Source organism: Sorex araneus, chromosome 10 (genome assembly GCF_027595985.1).
Source record: "Sorex araneus isolate mSorAra2 chromosome 10, mSorAra2.pri, whole genome shotgun sequence".
NCBI lineage: Eukaryota > Metazoa > Chordata > Mammalia > Eulipotyphla > Soricidae > Sorex > Sorex araneus.
In genome coordinates, this window is record NC_073311.1 from 45,101,515 (window position 1) to 45,116,544 (window position 15,030).

The 15,030-nt window shown below is 53.1% G+C and overlaps 1 protein-coding gene across 1 annotated transcript in view; it reads left to right on the top strand.

The window, feature by feature from the left end:
• The window catches only part of STAB2 (stabilin 2), a 159,808-nt gene that overhangs the window by 54,603 nt on the left and 90,175 nt on the right, over nucleotides 1-15,030 (top strand). Inside the window, exons 17-24 of the mRNA XM_055118350.1 lie at nucleotides 202-282; nucleotides 452-604; nucleotides 4,441-4,503; nucleotides 5,920-6,006; nucleotides 6,725-6,811; nucleotides 8,622-8,733; nucleotides 10,654-10,834; nucleotides 14,794-14,919. Coding sequence (XP_054974325.1) covers nucleotides 202-282; nucleotides 452-604; nucleotides 4,441-4,503; nucleotides 5,920-6,006; nucleotides 6,725-6,811; nucleotides 8,622-8,733; nucleotides 10,654-10,834; nucleotides 14,794-14,919 — 890 coding nt within the window. The remainder of the gene's footprint in view (nucleotides 1-201; nucleotides 283-451; nucleotides 605-4,440; nucleotides 4,504-5,919; nucleotides 6,007-6,724; nucleotides 6,812-8,621; nucleotides 8,734-10,653; nucleotides 10,835-14,793; nucleotides 14,920-15,030) is intronic.

A 15,030-nucleotide genomic window follows, 5' to 3' on the forward strand; every position in this document is an offset into this window, starting at 1 on the left:
CACAGCCAGGCATCGCTCAAAAACCAAACTGAAATGAACATTTATCAAAGAAGTATGCAAAGCCACAAAAGCTGGGGATAGCGAGGTCCTGCCCATCTCTTCAATCTCGTAAACATTTAGAGTTTGCTTTCTACTGCAGGCGTCTGCTCAGCGGGCTCTGTGCGTGCCTCTGATGTCTCCACGTGTCCCCTGTCGTTGCAGCTCGACGTGGCCTCTCTCGCTTCCACGCCTTTCATCAGGAGCATGGCCAACCAGATCCTCCGGATCAACACGACCAGCAGAGTAGGTGCCGTTCCTCTCCCGCCTGCCTGCTTCGGCGTCTCCGGAGGGCGTCCCTCCTCCCCGCAAACGCCCAGGCTTGAACTCCGAGCAGATTTCACTCATATGGCTCTGAGACCACCCCCTTTCCCTGTGCTGCATCCAATCGAAAGTGGCCCTCTCTTCCCTCCAGGGGCAGATTCTGGTAAATGGGGCGGCCGTGGAAGAAACCGAGGTGGCAGCCAAAAATGGCCGGATTTACACCCTGAGTGAAGTCCTCATCCCACCCTCCATTGTCCCAATTCTGCCTCACCGCTGCGATGAAACCAGGACTGAAATCAAAGAGGTAAGAAAAGTTGATAAAACAGCGGGGGCTGGAGAGACGGCACAGAGGCTCAGGCTTCCCTTACAAGGGGGAGATCCCTGTCCAAATCCCTGCCTGGCACAGCCTTTGCTTCCCCAAGAAACACCCAGGGTCCCTCTGAGCCAGGAATCACGCTACGCACCGCAAGGTGTGGTCCATACCACACCCAACACACGCGCAAATTAACAAGGGTCCCTGTGGAGCCAGTTGCGTCTCTGTCTCACGGGCTGGCACGGGCAATCTTAGCTCCCCGCTGCGGGGTTCTCTCTTAAGGCAGTTGCAGAAAGGAGGCGGGGAGTTGGCTTGGGCAGAACACAGACTCCAGGTGTGTGAGGCCCAGGGTTCGATCCCTGGCACCCTGCATACACTTTTATATGTAATTAGGCTAATCAGGCCTAAGATGCTACCTCATAAAAAAGGTGAACCGAGGTTCCTGGGGGGAATTTCCACCAAGTGAGATGCACCCCAAGGACATTGGTTTTCTAGAATGTCTGTAGTCAATGGCCACAGACCCGATGGCTTCACACCACGAAAATATTTTCTCTCATACTCCAGAGGTCACAGGGCTAAAACCAGAGTCATGTTTCCCTCGAAAGTTCTAGAAGGAGAATCCCTGCCCCCACCCACCCCTGCCACTCACTTCATTTTAGCAGTGGATGCCTCCGGGAAATCCTTGGTCTCCCATTACTCTCTCCATCCTTACCAGGCCTTCTTCACCAAGAGCACCACTGTGGAACCCCTCATTTCTGGAAAGGACACCTGTCATTCCACATAGAGCCCCTGGTGCCAGGGTGACCTCACCTCTGCAAAGGCACCTTTTCCAGTGGTGTTCCTAGGCTGAGGTTTCAAGGGAACACGAAAACTTGTCGGGGAGCTCTGCCCAGCAGGAGAGGATCAATGCCCTGCCCCTTCCGTCCCCTGAGCCTGTCCCCTGTGTCCACCCTTCCTGGGGCCCACTGCTCTCCTGGCCCCCTAAGGAGGACTTGAAATAGAAATGTCCTCTTGGGCAGAATCTCTGGTCCCACCACTCACACATCTTTCTGGGCTTCTCTTCAAGTTTCGAACTCTGATGGCTGCAGAGTGGGGGTCCCTCACCTGGCCTTTTCCATCTCCATAGCAACATCTTTTGGCCCCACCAGCTTTACTCAGCACACCCCCCCAGATTTTAACACATCTGAACATGGGATTTTCTTGATTCCCATGGAAACCATAAGCCCAAACTTGCAACAGTAACAGGCCCGGATCTTCCTTGGCAGAACCCTTCAGTACTACCTCAGCGATGGCTTTCACGAGACCCTTGGAAACCTAGGTATTGGACAAGAAATGGGGTCCGGAGAGATAGTGCAGGGGTAAGGCACTTGCCTTGAGTGTGGTCAACCCCGGTTTGAATCCTCAGCACCACTTATGGTCATCCCCTTGCCCAGCACCTCCAGAATGCTCTGTGAGCACAGAGCCATGAGTAAGACCTGAGCATACCAATTGAGGGAGGGAGGGAGGGAGAGAGACAGAGACAGAGACAGAGAGACAGAGAGAGACAACGAGAAAGAGTGACAGTTGAGTATACAGATTTAATTTTATCAGTCACTTTTCTCAACATGGAGGCTGGAAATGGTTAGTTGAGTCCCTGGACCAGGGTTGATGATGCTGATTCTTTAGAATCCATATTCTTCATTTATATAGTGACTCAGATATGTTTTAGGCTGCTGTTATGGGGCTAGACCTTAGCACCCCAAATATACCAGCTGAGGGAGTTTTTCTCCCCATACCTGGGACCCCGGACTGAGAGACTATCAAGATCAATATCACTTTGGCTCATGTGCAATACCGGGATTAAACTCTCAGCCCAGCACTTGGGCATTTTCCAGGGTCCCCGAGGCCTCTTCCTGGCCCTTTCTCATTGGGGATACCCCAGAATCAAGGGGCACTGTCAGGGCCCCCTCAGTTTGCAGGCAGTATTGGGGACTAAACTCAGGACCCTGTGCTTACCAGGTGAGCCATCCCCCATTTGAAGCATTTGGTTCAACTCTGGATGTCACTTCTCAAGTTCTCAAGAGAAACACAAATTAATCTTCCCAGCCAGTCCCTCGCAGCAATTCCAGTTTGGCCCAGTCTTTGACCATGAAAGTATCGGCAGGTGGCTGGGGAGATAGCTCAAAGGGTTGGAGTCCATTCCTGGAAGGAATGAGGCCTCAAGTTCAATGGCCCTGGCACTGCATAGTCCCAGAGCATCACCAGGGTGGCCCCCCGAGCCCCCAGGACCAGCAGCCAGGCACTAGTGAGAGTAGCCCCCGGGCCCGGAGCTCTGCTAGAGATTCCTTTCCCCCAGAAAGGTATTAGTGGGTGTGTCACCTGGCATAGACCAGGATAAGGATGAGAACTCGCCCAACGAGAGCAGTTTCATCTCCCCTATCAGTGAAAACTGTATTAGGAAAAACAGAACTTCAGCAGAAAAGACTCGATTATGGGGCTCTAGGAGCTACCCCACTCTCGAGGTGCCAGGGGGATCAGAGCTGCCTTTAGACACCTAGTCTCTTCCGGATTGTTTCGAAGTTCATTATCCCTAGGATGAACGGAATCAGAACGTGGGCTTAAGCTACAGCCCAGAGAGTTTGGTCAGACTAGGAAAAGCCTTCCGGCAGCTGCCTTAGAATGAATGGAGTGTCGGTTTGCTCTTTCCTCTGGGTTTAAAGTCAAATCTCCCAGCCCTGCATGTCTGGTAATGGCTTCCGTTGGACCTGCAAAAAGGGCAACGGCATCCTCAGCACAGAATTGGGGGGTCGGTAGAGAGTAGAAGCTTCTAGAAGGTTTCTTGCCAGGCTAAAGCACAACTGCCTTGGGAGATGAATGCTGGAGCGTGAGACGGTTAATGAATGGCAGTCTGAGGCCCTGCAGGAGACAGACTTGATCCCAATGGTTCACATGAGGAGATTTTAATGACACGATGACTGTGGAGGGTAGGGGGGGGGGCGCCAGAGACACAAGCACACTGGAGCATCTGAGGAGAAACAATGGCGGGAAACATTGCCAGAAGCAAAGTGCTCAGAGGAAGCCCAGGCCCATGGGTGTGGAAGAGCTGGTGTCCATCAGGAGTTGTGGGGACGGTGCCCAAGCACAGAGGGGACAGGAAGTCGCCCTTGACAGGGCAACCCACCTTTCCGCCAACATGCCCTGGTACCTCCAATTAGTCAGGGAGCCCGAGGTCTGCCCCATCGGAGCCCAGAGTCCATGGAGAGGAGGCAGAGACTGGACCTGGAGAGGCCTGGAAACACGCGCCCCTTCTCTTCTTTCCTCAGTGGACAGTCAGTGGGTCAAGAAGTGCCAGAAAGCCTCGAGTCCGTGTGGCAAGGCAGAGGCCTGCTGGTCAGCCCAGGCACCGCCAAGCTGGCAGGAGGGTGGGCCTGCGGCGTGCGATGATGTCAGTGTCCCGTCCCGCGCAGCCGTGGACCATCCCTGATGGATGGGAGGAAGGGGATGCTCTGAGTTGGCTCAGCTCCGTTGCTCCTCTCCGGACAGGACTCTGGCTGGGTGTGGGAGAGAGGCCAGGGGGAACCACCACCGGAACTGCCCAGAGTCGGGGAGTCACCTTGGATGCAACTAGGGGGCCGGAGGACGGGGACACTTTCTGTTTATTCACTTAGAAGAGGGAGATTCCCGGAGAAACGGAATGATTGTTTTGCTAAAAAGCGAACGGTAGGTCACGCCCGTGTGAGACCCTGGGCTTGAGTAGAACAGCCTTTGCCGGGAAGAGGCATGAGGCCATCCAGTGCCCCCCTGCCCGCTGGGGAGGTTTCCCACACACCACCCGTGTCTGCTTCCAGGGCACTTGCCTGAGCTGTTCCCTGATGAACTGGAGCAAATGTCCTGAAAATGCTGAGCCCATGGTGAGTGTGGCAACTGCCAGGCTGTGCCGGGGTGCCTCCGGGGTGGGTGCTGCTGCCTTCTGCCTTTTTTAAGGAACTGCGTCCGTATTGTAAACATGGGACCTGAATTATAATAATTATGTCATTTTTTTAATGGTATGAAAGTGGGGGAGAGAGTGGTGCTGGTTTATGGTATGCATGAACCCGTACCTTTAACGGTATTATAAACCACCGTGTCTATAAAAGGGGGGAAGGATATATTAAGGGCTGGAGAGATAGTACAGCTAATTTGGCGCTTGTCTTGCATGACCCAGGTTCAATCCCTGGCATGTCCTATGGTCCTCTGAATCACACCAGGATTACATCAGGAGTAATGACACCTGAATTACACCAGGAGTAATCCATGAGCACAGAGCCAGGGAGTCAGCCCTACGCACAGCTGGATGTAGCCCACCCCACCCCTGCCCTGTAAATTTTGGCTCTGTCCCCCACACCACATATGCTCCCCCAGATACTGCCAGGACTGATCCCTGAGCACTAAACCAAGAGTAAACTCTGAGCACTGTCAGATGTGGAAACAAAAATAAATGCAAAAAAAGAGAAAAAAATTAAATGAATTGAGTCCAAAAGTGAATTATTAAATGCAAACTAGGTTAATGCAAGATTCATTCTTAGTCTGCTCCATGGGGGGATGGTAGGAAGGAATCCCACATATCTGTGTTTGAATCTTTATTTATCAGCCCTCTGTGAATTACCTCACCTTTCCAGCCCGAGTGTCTTAATCTCTGAGGAACACTAATATGGCGTTGCTATTAATAGCAGCAGAGTTAGCATAAGGTCTTTGCAAAAGCACAACTCCTAAGTCAAGCAACTATTCAGTCAAGTTACTGCTGCCCTATTTTTCCCTCGTCATTGGGGAGACACACCCTCGTCTGCGTTTCGAGTCCCTGATGCCCAGGTATCCTGATCTGGGCATCAGGGACTCGGAAACTGAAGGGCGGGTCTCAATATGGCACCTCCCCAGCTCCTGGGAGAAGAGCGTCGGGCAGTTGGCATTTGCTTGGCAGATCTTTCTGGGGGGTTAGAAACGGACTGACTCCTTCCTGGCTGCAAACGTCCAGGGAGCAGGAGCTTAGGGATGGCCACAGGCTGAAAAGGGGAGGCTGAGCCGCAGGCAGGAGGCACCGGGAAGGGTGCCTGGTCAATGAGACCGTCTGCAGAGCACTGGAGGGGGGAGTAGCACGCTGGCCCTGTGTTGGCCAGGTGCTGGTCTTGTTCTCCTCGCCAGGAAGCAGAGACCTGTAGAGGTGACCGTGCTCACCCTGAGGCCCTCGTGTGTGCTGGTGTGACCCCTGAACTCTGCTGAAATGGGCCTGGAACGTCCCTCCAGGCTTGACGTGCCGGCCGCCATGTTTTTCCCTGTCGCCTCTCTTGCAGATGGTCTTCACACACAACTGTGCCCAAAGAGGCAGGGTCAGAATCCTGAGGGGCGGCTGCGCCCGATACTGTAACGCCACCGTGACGGTGAGGAGTGTGTGCCCAGGGCCCCCGTCTAGGCCCTGACTTCCCGGGGCCCACACAGGGTCCCTGCTGGGACGGGTTAACCTGCGGGGGAGGCCTCGAATGTCACAGGTGGTTTCTCTGCCTCCCCACACTTCCCTACCTGCGTCCCCACCCTGGTTCCTGTCGCTCTTAACTCGGGCACCCGCACTGCACACTGACCCACACGCCAGCCGCTACCCCTGACCAGCCTCCCACCCTCAGTCCCCCTCCCTGTGGTCCCCTTGCCTTTCCCCCCTCTGAGAACTCTTCACTACTTAGGGGAGATTAGTTCCTCTTCCAAGTCTCCGTTTAAGTGTCACCTCCTTTGTCACCTCCCTCTCCCGTGACCTCCCGGTCCCCCCACCTATTCCCTCCACCCCACTCTGCTTGCCCCTTCAGGACGGTCCTGGGTTTTCCCAGAACTCTGGAAGGCTCTTCTCTTGCCTCGTTTCTGAATTTGTTGCCCTTTCCCAGACACCAGACTTCCTCTCTCTTGTGCCTGGGTGCTAGGGTCAGAGTGTCCCCTGGCAGCCCCTCAGGAGATTTCCAGGGAGCAGATGGCCCAAGCCAGACTGTCTCGTCACCTGCAAAAGCCAGGATGGCGCTGGCCCTGTTCACTCTGAGAACGGGGATGGGAATCCAACGCCTTGGAATCACACCACGCGGACGGTCTCAGGCACGACCCTGTCTCGCTCCTCAGATACCCAAGTGCTGCCGAGGCTTCTACGGCCGTGACTGCATCCAGTGTCCTGGAGGCTTCGTGAACCCCTGCTCAGGAAACGGACAGGTGACCAGGGCCATCACTGATGCGTACTTTCTCAGGAATGACGAGTCTGCCCTTTCTTAAGGCAGAAAATCATTTTTTATTTACTAAACCAAGAGAAGGTACAATGTCGGCTATGCCCAGAAGTTTAAAAAGAAAAACAATGCACCATCAGTTGCTTTACTAATTCATGGTGTCTGGAGAGGAAGAGGCAGGGGCTGGGAGGGTGGGGGGCGTGGGGGGCTGGGAAGGATGTAGTGGCATTTGCTTCCAAGTCTGCTTCTTTGTGGCTGACTGCGTGGCCTCTTGGAACTCAGCCTGGCCCTCTGGCTCCTCCCTCACCCTCACACCTCTGAGCAGGGTGAAGAGCACTGATCCCCATGAGCCCTTCAGGGCCTCCGATTTTTAGGGTACTTTTTTCCCAAAGTGGTGCTTTGCAACAATAGCCTCATAAGAACCATCAGCAAAACCTAGCAAAGGGTAAATGCTGAAACATCACTCCTTGGCAGTCAGAGCTTAAAAAGAAAAAAGAAAGAAAGAGAGTGGCTGTGATTTGCCACTTTTGGAAGGGAGAGATTGACTGGCACACGTGAGCAACCCCCATCTAGGGGCCGGGAGCTGACGCCAAGGGGTGAGTCTGTGCCATGCACGCTGATCCATAACTTCTAGATCCAGCCCCCCAGGGTGTCACCCAGAACCCCAAAAGGAAGAGAAATCTCTGTGGACGGCATGCCTCTCTCTCAAGGGGGAGGGAACACTGCGCAAGCCACTACGGGGACGCCCCGCAGGCGAGGAGAGCAGGATGGAGCTGCTGTGAGCCCCCTGCGCTGGCAGAGAGATCCCCGAATCCCAAGCATTGCTAAGGGTTCTGATGCATGTCGTCAAGAGAAATAAACCTGGGCTGGAGCAATAGCACAGCGGGGAGGGCGTTTGCCTTGCATGCGGCCGACCTGGGTTCGATTCCCAGCATCCCCTATAGTCCCCTGAGCACTGCCAGGAATAATTCCCGAGTGCAGAGCCAGGAATAAGCCCTGTGCATTGCTGGGTGTGACCCAAAAAGAATATATACATATATATATATATATATGTAAGTGTAGGGAGCTGGGGTGGTGGCTCACGGGGCTGGGACATTGGCTGTGCACGCGGGAGCCGAGGATGATCTGTCCCCAGCCCTTGCTCCCCTGGGCACCACTGGGTGTGTCTCCCCCAACATGCCCCCCCTCCAAGAAAAAAAAGACATGTGAAAGTAGATGTAAACAGAGCTGGAGTGATAGCACAGCGGGTAGGGCGTTTGCCTCGCACACAACCGACCCGGGTTCAATTCCCAGCATCCCATATGGTCCCCTGAGCACCGCCAGGAGTAATTCCTGAGTGCAGAGCCAGGAGGAACCCCTGTGCATCGCCGGGTGTGACCCAAAAAGCAAAAAAAAAAAAAGAAAATAGAAAAAAAAAAGAAATAAACCTGACTTTGACCGGCCTGGGGAGGGGGCAGGGCGGGAGCTGCAGCTGGACCCAGGGGGCAAGCAGACAGGACTCTGCAGAGAGAGGCCAGCATCATTCCTCCTTGACATATGCTGGGGGGCTCACTGCTCCCCTTGAATATGCCCCTTAAAGTTGTAGATCTTGGCTGAAGGCCCCCGCGTTTGCCAGTGTCTCTGTGTCACCTCTGAGAGCCACGTGACGTCATAGTTGCTGTCCACAGGGTTGAGCCTGAGCCCCGAGGTGTCAGGTCACCAGAGCTGCTGGGGGCTCTGGGCGGGGGGGGGGGGGGCAGGGGGGGCTCCCCGGTGACTGCCCACCTAACCTGCCTCCCCGGGGTCGGCCTTACTCGCAGTGTGCAGACGGCGTTGATGGGACAGGTGTGTGCACCTGCCGGGCCGGCTTCCAAGGCTCCCACTGCCAGCTCTGCTCTGACCCCCAGAGATACGGACCTCGGTGTGACAGAAGTAAGTGGCACTTCCAGAGTTGCCTCTTCCCCGGGTGCCGGGATCCTGCCAACGCCACAGGCAGCACGCACTGTGGGCCGGGGTCCCTCCCCGGCCCCTGCTCTGGGCAGGCTCTCACCATGGGGTATCCTTCTTAGGCTCTGGATTCTCCAACACGCACCTTCCAGACTGCTGCCCGCCCCCCACCCCACCCTCCTGCAGGAGCTCTGAGGCTGCAGGCCTGGAGGGAGGACGTGGCAATTTCCTTTTCTGATAACACCTGGACATGCCCACCCTTCTGTGGGTCCAAGAACTGTCTCCCTTCTATTTGGGGGGGAATGGAGAGAATACGTGGTGGGGGGAGGGGTGTGTCATCCTCCCCAGCGGTGCTCAGGGACCACTCCTGGTTCTGTGCCAAGACGGGATCATCAGCCACATGCGCAATAAGCACCTTATCCTCCGTGCTATCTCTCTGGTCCTGAACACGTGTCTCAGAGTTTTCTTTTGAGACTCATCCCTCCCTTTCATGCAGTCCTCTCTCCCATCAGCTGCTTCCCTTTGCAGAAAGGGGGACCTTGGCAAGTGACTGCCAATCTCTAGGCCTCTGTTTTCTCCTCTATCAAATGGGTTCACAGGGGTACCGAGCCAATGACGTTGGTGTTGCATCTCTGAATGCACAGAGCTTGTTTAGAACAGTGCTCGCATCAAGGAGACCCTTGATAAGTAAGGTAGCAACTGATCTCTATTGCTGTTATTGTTACGATTATTCCAAGCCCAAAGGCATAAAGGTCAAGAAGCTTCCAGGACATGTACAAAGTTCTATTAACAATAGACATCCCCCGAATTGTTTTGTAATCTTAGAAAGTGCATCTAAGGTTACATATAATCATGGAGGTCTGGGGAGATGTTCAACGGGCTGAACACAGACTTTATGCCAGAGGCCCTAGTTCAATTCCTGGTACCACATGGTTCCCTGAGCACCAGAGAGAACAAACCACAAGTATAGGAGCAGGGATCTCACCCAGCACTGCCAGGCATATCCACACCCCCAAAATTAAAAGTGAAAAGTAAATTATTTTTCACTTTTGGGCTAGAGCGATAGCACAGTGGATAGGGCGTTTGCCTTGCATTCAGTCAACCTGGATTCGATTCCTCCGTCCCTCTCGGAGAGCCCGGCAAGCTACCGAGAGTATCCCACCCGCACAGCAGAGCCTGGCAACTACCCGTGGCGTATTCGATATCCCAAAAACAGTAACAACAAGTCTCACAATGGAGACGTTACTGGTGCCCACTCGAGCAAATCGATGAACAATGGTGTGGCAATGACAGTGACAGTGATACATAAAATAAAAATGAAACATGCTGTTTATAGTTATAGATGGTGTGAAATTATGTTATATGCAAATATAACAAATACGTAATGAATGCTGGATAGATAGTCTATGAAAACATTAATAGACTCGAGGCAACTTGCGTCCCCCGACTGGGCCTGAGTTTCCCCGCCCGGAAAAGCATCTGACAGAAACGCCTAAGCTAAGGCTGTGACTATCCCATGTAATGACCGGCTGTCCTAGAAACAAATGTGAGCTGGTGGTCACCCTGGCTAAGCAGTGCTGGCGGGGGGTGACGAGCTGCTATGTCAGCCACGTTGCAGGCCGGCCTGGCACGAGAAATAGCTCCTGCTCCTGCCAGGAAGTGCCAAACTCAATGCTTGAACCACCAGGAGGCTGAAAACTGCAGCTCTTTAGTCCCTTTCACCCCGTGACCCCCTTTGCCACCCCACCCCAACGGTGTCCAGTCAAAGGCCACACCAGGAGGTCCAGCTCAGAGAGGGGTCAGGGTGCCAGGGGAGACGGAGGGTGGGCCCTGCTCCCATGCCCCCACGCACCCCGTGGCCACACGTATCCTGCAGCTCTGCACGCCTCTCCCCTGCTCTTCCAGAGTGTCTCTGCATTCATGGCACGTGTGATAACAGAGTGGACAGCGACGGGGCCTGCCTGCCCGGCACGTGCCGGGTCGGCACTACGGGGAGATTCTGTCACGAGCAGACGTCGACCTGTGGGCCCTATGTACAGTTCTGTCACGTCCATGCCACCTGCGAATACAGCAACGGGACAGCAAGGTAGGCCTTTGGGGGCCTGTGCACCCCTTAGACAGACCCCCACCCACATCTGAAGTCTCTGCCCACTCTGCTCTCCCACAGTTGGGGGGTGGGGTGGGGCAGAAAGCCTCGGATGGAGCTCGATGCCCGTGACAGCATGGTCTGCTTTGTCACGCACCCACTGGGTGACCTGGGGCAGATGGCTTAACCTCGCTGGGCCTCGTGTTCCTCATCCGGATGGGGAGAGGGTTTTGCCCACCTGCCTGGTCTCTGGATGTTAGCAAAAGTAAGGGCACCCAGCACCACGACAGATGCTCAGACATGAGAACTCTCGCTGTCGTCGTGGGAGGAAAGGGAGCCCCACGCACCCACGCTCCGTCTCATTCGTTCTTGAGGCCTTTCCCGGTAGCACCCGCCTTGCCAGCCTGATCCCTACTATACGGAATGCCAGGCTCTGCCTGTGTGGGCCCCAGACACTTAGTGCACAACCCCACACACCACACCAGCACAACAAGGGAAAAAGACAAAAAAGAAAAGAAAAGGCCTTGGGGATGGAGCAATAGCACAGTGGGTAGAACGTTTGCCTTGCATGTGTTCGACCCGGGTTCGATTCCCAGCATCACATATGGTCCCCTGAGCACCGCCAGGAGTAATTCCTGAGTGCAGAGCCAGGAGTAACCCCTGAGCATTGCTGGGTGTGACCCAAAGAGAAAAAAAGAAAAAGAAAAAGAAAGGAAGGGGAGAGGAGGGGAGGGGAGGGGAGGGGAGGGGGGAGGGGAGGGGAGGGGAGGGGAGGGGAGGGGAGGGGAGGGGAGGGAAGGGAAGGGAAAGGATTACCAAGGATAAAACTGGCACCAGAAAATACTAACCAGCAATTACAGGGTTGAGTGTTTCAGACCCAACCCTTTGATTTCCGGGGAGCACAGTGTTGGCAGGGCAGCAGGAGGTGGAATCAACCACCAGGGACCCAGGGAGCCAATCAAACTTGCCACTAGGACCCAGTAGGATGGAATCTGGAGACTGACCAGGCTCAAACACTTAGACACATTGCCAAGCACCATACCGCAGAGCCCCCAGCTACACAGTTTATATCTCTTCATCTGGCTGGCTATCGGTTAAGGTTCTTTAATATTCTTTGTAATAAACCAGAAGAGGGCTGGAGCGATAGAACAGTGGGTAGGGCGCTTTTGCCTTGCACAGAGCCAACCCGAATTTTATTACCAGCATCCCCTATGATCCCCTGAGCACCGCCAGGAGTAATTCCTGAGTGCAAAACCAGGAGTAACCCCTGTGCATCACCAGGTGTGACCCAAAAAGCAAAAATAAAATAAAATAAAAAATTTTTAAAAAATAAGCCAGGAGAAAACCTTACAAAAGAAAAGACAAGAAAAGAAAGGTCCTTCGCATCCCAAGGCCATTCATAATAATGTTCCTGTTCTCAGTATCTTCACCGGAAGTTGCTTCTGAATGTAATAGACCCCTTTCATTTCCTTAATAGAGTATAGGCTGGGTGGGCCTGGCAGGGAGCACTGGGTTGCAAGGCAGTAATCATCTCAAGCAAGTAGCCTGGGAATTGCAGAGAATGTCTTGGCATCCTTCACCCAACTTTTATACGTTTCTTAATTTGCAGTTAGATACTAGTAGCAATAGTAAATATTTCTTTCATTGGTGATGATCTGTTTTCCCACCAGCCTCTCCGCTGCATGGAGCCAGAGTTTTCTCCTCCTGGACTAGAAACGCCTCTTCCCGGCCATGTAGATACTACAGGGGTGCAAAAGGCCAATATCAAAAGTGATCAAAATGGCCCTGTGGCCCAGGAGAACAGCTCAAGGGCTGAGCTAGGCTTTACATGCAGGAAGCCCGAGTTCCACACCTGGCATTACATGGTTCTCTGAACACCACTGGGAATAACTCCTGAGTATGGAGCCAGGAGTAACCCCTGTGCACTGCTGTAGCCCCAAAACAAACAAAACACTTTCATGAAGATCTCTGAAGTCAGCCCCCCAAGGTTAGTGACACAGTGTGTAGCTCATGGGTTAAGCACATGACCCAATGATTAGGCTAATCAAACTGGACAGAACCATCTCCCTTTTCTTTGGGAGTGCCAGGGACGGTACAGAGGCCCTGGGGTGCACTGTCAGCAGCTTCTTAGAAATGGCATCGCCAGAGGGTGAGGCTGAGAACAGGTCCCTGAAGACGAGGTTTCACTCAAGGTCAGCCAGGGTCGACTTTTTCCTTTTTTTCTTTTTTACCTTCATGACATTATATTCTAATTTCAACTCATTACAAGTAATTCAAACCGTCCTTGTAAAAAATGGAACAAGCAGCAAAAACACATACACACACACACACACACACACACACACACACACATATATATATACACACAAGAACATACATATATATAATGTTTGCCACTAATATTTCTTTTTGCTTTTTGGGTCACACCCAGAGTTGCTCAGGGGTTACTCCTGGCTTTGCACTCAGGAATTACTCCTGGAGGTGCTTGAGGGACCATATGCATGCCAGGGATTGAACCTAGGTCAGCGTGTGCAAGGCAAACACCCTATCCACTGTACTATCGTTCTGGCTACCACTAATGTTCTTATAGTCAGTTCTGTCTCCAATTTTTTAGATTGCTCTTTCTTTCATTACACCAACAGTAACAATTTGCACTCAAAGGCATTGTATGTGTATACATATATTTCCTTTAATGCTAAATACACTTAGTACTATGCACATACAGTGAAATTTCCTTGGGTTAAAAGCCTAGACCAAGCCACCGATTATTTTATATCCTTTCAAAGAGCTCAAATTCGAGCCTCACGGTGCCTCTAAGCTAGAGAATGGCAGCACTAACATATAAATAAACATAAGAGAGAGCTTCTCTTGCGTGCTGTGACAGAATTTGGTTTGCTAAGTTCTGAGTCCAGATCAGTACTATAGGATAGACTTTCTTTTCATCGACTTGGTAACAATCAGAGCAGGACCTAGCAATGCTCCTGGAATACCCGCTGGGCTTAATTCCTCTAGGAGCTTTGAAACACGAAAAATATATTCTGTGGGGGTCTTATGCGGGAGAGGGGGAAGGGAGGGTTGGGCCACACCCAGAGTGCTCAGGCTTACTCCTGACTCTGTGCTCAGGGATCACTCCTGGCAGGCTTGGGAGACCACATGGAGTGCCCGGGACCAAAGCAGGTGCCCTACCCACTGTGCTATCGCCCTAATCTCTGAGGAATATTTTTTCTTAATATCTGGGATGCACCTGGAACTAAATGTGCCATCATGACATTTGGGGGAGGGGAGGACAGTGATGGAATCATGGCCGTGTCAGTCACTGACTGAAAGATGGCTGAACAATTGAGTAAAGGGAGTCCCCACGAAATAGAAAGTGCTAAGGCGGAATAGGGGAGAGAGTGTCTGAAAAGGCAAACTATCAGGGAACAACAGATGCTGGCTCTCAGGAGAAAATGACAGGAAACACACCACACACACACACTACACACACACACGCAAAGTGTGTGTGCTAGTGCTGTCGGACTGTGAAAGAGAAGAGAACTTCTCTGCTGATGGTCATGTCCAAATCTGTACAGAGCTGCCCCCTCCCCAAGGACAGGGTAGAAATGTTCTCTGCTGAGCCCAAGGATTAAGTGGGGTGCTGCCAAGGCAGATTCTGGCCCCCTGAGCATGGAGAAGCTGCCAACGCTGAGTCTTCCAGTGAGCATGAAAGCATCCGCCTTGGCATATTTCCTGTGCACCCCTGTCTTATAAGGAGGGGAGGCTAAGGGACTCACCCAAGCCACAGGAGCCCTCAAAGGATGGGGTCTAGGTTCCCATGCAGTGCCGTGTGGCCACAGAGTCCAAACATGCCATCACATGGGCTAGTGGCCCCCGACACTAGACCAGACACCCTGCCCCGCCCCGCTCGCTCCAGCTGCGGGCACCCCGGGTCTGACTGCACGCACTTGCTCTCCCTGCAGCTGTGTTTGCAAAGCGGGATACAGAGGGGACGGAAGCATCTGTTTGGAGATGGATCCTTGCATGGAATTGGCCCCAGGGGGCTGTAGCCCCAATGTGAGTGTTAGTCCTCATTGTCCAGCTGCTGGTTTGTTGTTTGTTTGTTTGTTTGTTTGTTTTAAGAAATCCTAAGGGAGCATTTCCAAGGCTCTGCAAGATGGCTGTTCATGGCTAAGCACGTTAATTTAAACCAGGCATTT